The sequence below is a fragment of the Toxorhynchites rutilus genome, chromosome 2 (assembly GCF_029784135.1).
Source record: "Toxorhynchites rutilus septentrionalis strain SRP chromosome 2, ASM2978413v1, whole genome shotgun sequence".
NCBI lineage: Eukaryota > Metazoa > Arthropoda > Insecta > Diptera > Culicidae > Toxorhynchites > Toxorhynchites rutilus.
Window position 1 is genome coordinate 82,610,578 of NC_073745.1, and position 8,775 is coordinate 82,619,352.

Below are 8,775 nucleotides of genomic sequence, written 5' to 3' on the forward strand. Positions count from 1 at the left end.
ATAATAAAAAAAAACGTTTTCGGGTCCACGAATAAGGCGGTTTGTTGGTGTGCGTTATATAGTCCAATTTGTTCATATTTGCGATGACAAATGTACAGTGTCGACGTCTGGTGGCGATATTAGAACTTGGGAGGTAAATTATTCTCTATCAGATCAGAAGGATCGAGTGCAGTTTAAATTAGAAAAAAACTGAATGAAAATTTGTACTTCATGTTGTTTGATTACCTAACACATGTAGTCCTCGCACTTACTTAACCATTTGTCTATACATTTCTTGTTTGTTCCCCAAACAATTACCATTGTAAAATAAAATCATCATCAGACATGTACCAATCGTTGGTACTGATGTGTATTGCATCTGACACGATTTGTTATATGGACGTACATTTTACCAATGTTTGCATTATCAAAGATTTGGTACCTTCTTTTCTGGGTGTACTTATATTTTAGTACAACACCTATTCTGCAGCCGTCAATTCAAATCAATAAGATACACCACAGGGGCTCATACGGCACGGCCATCGCTTACACCTACCGCGGTGGCTATGATTTTACCTCGCTTGTATGCGGTACAAAATTAGCGAACGCACCAACAAGCGACCGAGCAAAACCCAAAGCAAAACTAGTGCATCTTCGGCATCGAAGTGTATTTTCGTTCGAATTCCGTAGCAAATGGTAGCAAATTTGGGGAAAACTTTGTGCAAAAGTGAGCGTAGATAGGTGGCAAGCCGTGTACGGTGTGGAACAGTGCGTCCGAGTACGGTTTCCCGGAGTGCGGAGAAACATTCAAGTAGAAATCAACACATCAACTGTGGAAGCGACGTTTGGAAAGGTAGGTTTTAATTAGACGCGATGTTCCGCTTTTTTAGGAAGCGCCGAAATTCAGTTGAGGGTGGAGGCGGTTGAAGCTGGTAACAAATGAAAGATAACAATCAGCTTGTTCCATATCAATTGCCGATTGGCGGGAATAAAGTATAGCTAGAGAAGACGTAATCCGGAATAGTTTATGAGCATAACTATACTTGTGGGACGTAGTATAAAAAATAAAATTACAATTGTTCAATAAGTTCTGGATTTGTTTAAAACAACATGTGAAGATTAGATGTTCTTCACTTGAATTTTTGACTATTGATATTAATGAGCACAAAATCTTCATTCGTTTGACAAAACGTAAATTTGAGTATATAATTAATCGGGTTCATGTCATCGCTATTATCTTCGATTCGAAGGATCGATAAAGCAGTTTCAACAGCTTTCGATCACAATTTAATAGTTACTAGTGATCTTTTATATTAATGTACATGAATGTTTTTCTTCAATTCTCTAGGAGCGACACTGACATAATAGCATGGGCAAAGAGATCGATCCGGCAGATATCGGCAAACATCCGGATCTGATTCGCAAGGCGCAGGCAGAAATGACTCAAAGCGATGTGCTGGTGTGTGGCCGATGTCATAACGTGTTTCACTTTATCGAACTGTTCAAAGAGCACAAGGAGCAAGAGTGTCGCAAAGAGTCCACCCTGAAGGACTGCCGTGAGACCAAGGCTAAGGTGTGGGCATTTCTGTTGTGGAAGGCGGCTCAACTGAACGCAGAAGATGCGGAAATGGGCAATGTGAATTCCTGGAAGCTTTACCAAACATGGGTGAAGCTGGAGGAGTCGGTACGTGAGACCTGGATCGTGGCTGGTAGAACAATTCAATCGTTTGCTAGGGTAGATTGAAGAATTTTATTCAATTCATATAGTTTACTGATGACTGTGAATCTTTTCAGATGGGGCAAGGTAACTTGCAGGAAATGCCTGTGAAAATCACCAAGACCATAATTGAAAGTGGACCCGATGATAAAAGTATGTTCACAAACGATAGCTATAGTGAAGATAACTATTCATTGAATCGCGTATTCATTTCCAGAAGCAGCAATTAACAATTCATCTCAACAAAGCCGCTTTGCGTCCGGCCGAAAACCAGATATAAAATCAAATTCTCCCATAGCTGCTTCCGTTGGTAAGACCGAAGAAACAAAACGGCCGCCGCTCTCTACCCAAGTCAAGAAGCAAGAGACAAACGCAGTCAACAAGGGAATCGGGTAACTACCTTTTGTATCTAGTTTCTGTTCAATCTATAGATATAAAATTGGATTTCTGTCCGTCTGTCTGATCCTTATGAACCTGGAAATCACTGTACCGTTCGACGTGAATATTTGTATGTTGACCGGGGAATGTTCTTATGATCGTTCGAGACCCCTCCAAAGCTGAGATCCAGTGATGCCTGGAAACAGTAATGTGTCACAAATTTCTCGGCACTGTTGGAAAAGACATGGTTGACATTCTTAATAACATTTTAGTTCACTTTGCCTCCGAGTTGAATTTTTTGAAAAAAACACACAGTAAACGCGCTTATATCAACAAAATTCACAAATTTGTCAGAGTTTCTGAATACAACACTGCACGCTACTTTATATGTGTGAGTGATTTTTGTGTACGATACAAAAAAATCTATCTCACCTGTAGTTTATGTCAAACCTCGTTGAACTCAAGCATCGGTACATGCATACATGATACATGAGAGAGAGAGAAACGAATTCATTTTGGGGGTAGTCACTTCAATATGCTAGAGGCGTGTAAATCAGCTCATCTAAAAGAACTGCTTTATGAACAGCTCTTCAGCTCAGTTGTCAGTGTCGTCTTTCAATTTGGGTCCCAAACTTGAAAGTGTAATCTCTATCAGATTAGAAGACACGAAGCCAGTTTTAAAATGTCAACATTTGAATGAAATTAGGGGGTCTTCGTAGCCACTTGGTTACGCGTTCGCTTACTAAGCGATCGGTCGTGAGTTCATACTCAGGACCCTCAATTGACCATCTTTGTGTTGTTATATAATAACTACGTCCACCCAAACATCATCAGCGATGGAGATCGATCCACGGTCGAAATTAGATCGATTCATCCACAGGGTGTCGACTATCTTGAAAATCCTTGAAAATCAGGGAATATCAGGGAATTCAAACAATGTCAGGGAAGATCAGGAAATATCAGGGAAGTTCGTCACCAATCTGGAAAAAATGAAATTCCGTCAATTAGAATTTTGATTATTGCAGTAATTAGAAAGTTAATGATACCAAAGAAGTTGTATTTGACTAGTTTGACTCTCTGTAGGTATGTATGTTCTTGGGACATTCTCAAGCATCAGGAATGAACTTGCAGCTTTTGAAGAAGGCATGGGAATTATATATTTTAACAAACTTCTTTTTGAGTCGATGGACGGTATAAACGTGAATTGGTCATATTACGCGAGCTGCAACTGGTTTTTCAAAATGAAGGATATTTTACACGGTTCATCAAAGGATTGAAAAAAATCGCCAAAATTTTACGACTGAGAAATCTTGAAATTTCGTCTGAGATGCGAAGCACTGCGTTGATGTATCATTCATCTTTCCATCATTGATTACGATAGAAAATGGAGGGAAAACGATTCGAGAAGCTTTTGACTATTGGCTTTTTTGATATTTGACGGATTTTGGTCGTTGATTACGGAAGTTTTTACCCAAAATGGTCTTCTGTCTCTCATTAGAAACCTCAACGTTGAGAGGCCTTTTCCATTAGCGAATGTTTTTATGAAAACATGTGGGAGGAAACGGTTGTGCTATGCGACAAGTTTATGGTGCTATACTTCACTTTGGAAGGATAGCATCAATAAAGATGTTGAGCTCTTTTTATCGTCATATGAATCAAAGTTAATAAAATGGCTACGGGAAACAGAAGTGAAATCTCTGGAGGTAAAACGGGGAAAATTTTGCAAAACGTACAAAAAGGAGCCGAAATATTACGAGATAAAGCGTTTTGTTAAAATCGTAACAGTTTCATGAAATTGATCCGAATCAAAATGAAAATGTCTCATTCTGTACTAGTATTCTAGACTCCTTTAAAATAACTTTGAACTGTATTAGTATATCCATTTTTTTAAATCTTTTACGACATTTATCAGTCGTCGTTAAACTCAATTAAAAATCACAAACAATTTATTTATTGGAAAATATTGACAGACGTTCTTAAATTTCATTGTTTAAGCTAACTAAATGTTTTAGGAGCTACAGCTAAAATACATTTAGAGATTTTAATTAAAATAAAAAAATTACTGGAAAATCAGGGAATACCAGGGAAATTATTTCCGGATTTTAAGTCGACACCCTGATCCATACAACTGCTCTGCTCTGCAAGAAACATCGGGCTGCTGTTCTATAAATAACCCAACAATGATCAATATCAACTGTCTCCGCTGTCCGGTCTGCTGAACAATGGAAGAACAGAAAGAATACCCTTACGCCGAAATAGCTACTACTGTGTAATTTACCATAATGTAATGGAACAGAAAACTTAACGCCTAAATGGCTACTACTAACTACTGTGTAATTTACAGTTTATAGAAACATAAACATATGTACATGTACACGATTGAAACCCGGCTCTGTTACAGTTAAAATGCTAATGAGCCTAATAAATAAATAAATGGGATAAAAAAAATTTGAATGAAATTTTTCACATCATTATTAAATTACTTGAAACACGACCTTTATTCAACCATTTGTCTATACATTTCCGACATTTTTACTGAGACTTTTTCTATTAAAATATAAAGTTGTTTTAGAAAACAATTTTCTTATGGGGTTTTCCACCGCCTGCTATTGCTATACAAATGAAACACAATTTTCTGCATAACTCGAAAACTAATCAAGCAAATGAAGCTAAATTTGGCAGGTTATGATTTAAGGGGGGACGAAACGTTTCTATGGTGATTAGATACTCCTCCCTCCTCTCTAAAGGGGGGGCTGCCATATAAATGAAGCATACATTGTTGCGTAACTCAAGAACTAATCAAACAAATGGAGCCAAATTTGACATGTGAAAGGGGGCACGAAATGAATAGAATTCCTCTCCCTCTCTAAGGGAGGCCTGCCATACAAATGAAGCATACATTGCTGCTTAACTCAAGAACTAATCAAGCAAACGGAACCACATTTTGTATATGGATGTTTTAGGGGGCAATAAATGTTTCTATGATGGTTTAACACTCCTCCCTCCTCCGTAAGGGATGAGGAGGGCGTGCTGCTTAACTCGAAAATCAATCAAGAAACGAAACCAAAGTTGGCATGTGAAGGTGTTAGAGGGCACGAAATGTTTCTATGGTGGTTCGACACTCCTCCCCCTCTCTAAAGGAGGGAGTGGTTGGGATTTGCATAACTCGAGAACTAATCAAGCAAATTGAACCAAATTTGGCATATCAAGGTTCCAGGGAGCAATAAATGTTTCCATAGTGGTTTGACATACCTATCCCCTCTCTAAGGGAAAGGGGGCTGACACACAAATGAAACATAAATTTCTGCATAACTCGAGAAGGAATCAAGCAAATGGAGCCAAATTTCGGGCGGGACGAAGTTTACCGGGACAGCTAGTGTCTAATAAAAATTGTTTATTTGCAGAAAACGTTCCGTTGCCAAGCGTACTACTCCTGGAAGCGGTGAAGTTGTCGAGGAGGAAGTCGAAAAGATTCTGGCCAAAAGATTCAATCCTCGACGTAAGGAACACGAATACTTAGTGAAATGGTCCAAATACGCCCACGATCAGAACACCTGGGAGCCACTGATCCACCTGCAAACTTGCCAGAGCGTTTTGGAGTACTTCGAGACACAGCTGGCGAAGCAAAAAGAGCAGAGAGCGGCCGCGGCTGCTAGAACGCTTCAACAGCAACAAGCTGAGAAAGCCAAAGCAGCGAATGCATCTTCAAGTGCTAGCGCTTCGCCGAGCACAACTTCCACTTCGGCGGTATCCAAACCAGCCACTCCGGCGCCAACTACTGTTACAATTCCGTCAAGCGCACCGGTAACGGTCCCTGCTTCGCAACTTTCTCCAGTCACCGGGAGGCCCATCAGGAACTCGAAAGTCAATGCCATGGATAAGGTTAAACAGTGGGTTGGTACCACCAGTGGGGGAAGCTCTGGCAACGAGGAAACAGGCGTTAAGCGAAAGTTGGATGCCGACAGTGACTTCGATGCCGAGGAAGAAAGCGATGAAATGACGAGTGGTATCAAGAAACTTAAAACTGAGAACGGGGCTGTGAACCAAGCGTTGGTCAAGGCTCAACAGAGTGGTAACGTTAAGGTTGTTCCGGTGGGAGCTAAATCACCGGGGAAAGTGGTTAACGGAATCGGATCTTCCAAGAAGGATGATAGCAATGCTGCCGAGGTGATCCTTAAAACACCAAAAGATGGAACTGCGAGTGGCGTTGTGAAGAAGCCAGGATTTACAGGCGCGAAAAATGTTGCCGGCGAGGCCAAGGTTCAAATTGTTAACCGTGGTGAAGTACCGAAGCAGGGTGTTTTTAAAGTGAACCAAAATTCAACTTCACCCCAACCGTCAACTGCTCCGGTCAGCAAAACTACCCCACCAGGAACAACTACAACAACGACCACACGAATTGTACGCAAAAATATAGGCGGTACACAGCAGCTGGTCAAACAAGTTGTCCGGACCACCATACCTATCCAACATGCACAAACCCCGACCCAACAGCGACAACCCCTACAAAAGGTCACCAGCAACACTAACTCAACCGGAGCTCCGATTCCGAAGGTATCAAACGCCGTACCCCAACGAAATACTCCCTCCTCAAAACTGACGGCAGTGCAATCGAAACCCCCAATGAACCGCGCTTCTGATCTAAAGCCAACGGCCTCGGAGCAAAAAATAAATGCCCTGCGGAAGCAAGGGCTCAACGTTGTGAAACGGGTCGTTTCTCCAGCTCAAACATCGGCGGAACAGAAATCCATTGCTGCCAACGATGAAGAAGATGACGATGGGTTCAACGATCCATTCCCATCTAACATCGCTGCCCCGGCGCCTCCATCTCCCCCACGTGCTCTCACCCTTTGTCCTGTCACTGGGAAGGTCCTGGGTCAAGCCGAAGGTGAACCCACTCCGGTGCCAAGTCCCGAGATTCAGGAGGATAAATCAAAGGGGAAAAAACCTCAGCAACAGCAACAAATCCAAGAGCATCAGCAGGAGCAGCAGGATATGTCGCAGGAACAGGACACACAAGTGCAGCAAATTCTCACCAATGAAGATGGTTCCCCCATTATCGTCGCTGGCGAGGATGGAACGCTCTATCAGGTAGCGGGGAAAAACGCCGAGGGTCAAACTATCCTGATTGCCCAGGGGGCGGATGGAGAGCAGCAGTGTGTGCTAGTGGCCTCGCAGGATGGTGAGGGCGAAGACGGAGCCGGAGGTGTATTAACACTGGATGCAGCCGTTTCCGAAGCAGTTGCTCAAATTGGTGTTCCACAAGAGGTGAGTTTTCAAACGGTTCAACACATGTTCCAACACATTATCGAACACTGTTTTTCGTCAGCAGGGCCAGCAGTTAACAGAAGAACAAGGGGTTCAGTACAAGATCGAGGAAAATGCAGACCCCAATCAACAGCTAACAATTCAAACGGAGGATTCCCAGGACGGACAAATAACTGCCGAAGTAGTACAAGCGGACCAACCTTCTCCTGGTAAGTGATGCAATGTCGGACATGGGTTTGAACTTACAACTAATGTGCCATTGTTTTATTCTCTACCAGGTGGTACTCGACGAGTGGTGCTCTTACTTCCCGACGGTAGCTTCATGATGACGGAAGTGAACGAGGAGCAATATCAATCATTGAATCTAGTAAACTAAGTGTTGAATTCTTTGGACTATATTATTAGTGTCGGAGTGTGTACTAGAACGATTTTGAGGCATATAATATGTCACTAGGATATATACTTGAGCTATAGAGTTAGAAAAAGATTTAACCATTGAAGCATCAGTCGTTTCGGAGTGTTGATTTACAGAATTGAATTGTTCAATTCAACGGTAATTTTAGTGTTAAGTATTGTACAAATAGAATTTTAGTAGTTTCGAGTTTAATATAATTCTAAGAAATTCATGGCTTCACAGATTATGTTTCCTAGACCTGTTATTGCATCGTGGCAACAACGGATTTTGTTTCGTCGAACATTATGAGCTCATGTAGAATAATGTAAGAACATACATTTTAAATATAATGAAATCACCAATAATTGTAAATTCTATCATTGAAGTAGATGGAAGATATCGGAGAATACCCAGTTCTGTTCCTAACCATTTTCAGCGCAAATATCAATCCACATTTTTAGACCAGTCTTCACGATTAATTGTCATATGGCGCCATCTAAAGATCTTTTCATCTATATACAGTAAGTTACCTCTAATTGGACAGGCCTGTAATCAGGGTTACCATATGTACAGAATCATCTGTATTTATACAGATTTTTCAGACATTTTGGAACCAAGAATCTGTAAATTTGAAGATTTTTCAAAATAACGATCCAATACTGGTTATGGCTTGATCTCAGTAATATTGTTTCCCAACTCACCAATTTTATTTATAAAGCATTCGAATCAGTCTGAATTGGAGACATTTTGGCATTCATATGTAGTGTGTAGTAATGCTTTCTCTTGTTCAATCTAAAGCGAAAAGATGCACAAGTCTGCGTCATCGGCTAGCTTTACAATAAATAAATAACTCTGCTTATCTTTGACCTTTGGACACCATCAACAACGTCAAATTAATAATAACTAAGTCAATCAATGATACTAAACAGTGATGGTAAAAAATCACATTCAACGATCAATAAATAAGTATATCCCTCTAGTCGGATGTTTTTAAATCACCCCCAGCAGGCGATGCTCTTTTATCCTTCGTATGTACACA

The 8,775-nt window shown here is 40.9% G+C and overlaps 1 protein-coding gene across 2 annotated transcripts; it reads left to right on the plus strand.

Annotated features, from left to right (window-relative positions):
* Window positions 1-578: 578 nt before the first annotated feature.
* Window positions 579-8,101, plus strand: LOC129769876 (uncharacterized). 2 transcript variants are annotated; one of them, XM_055772383.1, is made up of 7 exons: window positions 579-832; window positions 1,328-1,714; window positions 1,774-1,849; window positions 1,914-2,088; window positions 5,479-7,342; window positions 7,404-7,551; window positions 7,621-8,101. In XM_055772383.1, the coding sequence occupies exons 2-7, from the start codon at window positions 1,349-1,351 to the stop codon at window positions 7,716-7,718; spliced, it is 2,727 nt and encodes a 908-aa protein (XP_055628358.1). In that variant the 5' UTR covers window positions 579-832; window positions 1,328-1,348; the 3' UTR covers window positions 7,719-8,101. The 2 variants fall into 2 exon arrangements, with proteins under 2 accessions (XP_055628358.1, XP_055628359.1); XM_055772384.1 differs by having other exon boundaries at window positions 7,407-7,551.
* The last annotated feature ends 674 nt before the right edge of the window (window positions 8,102-8,775 follow it).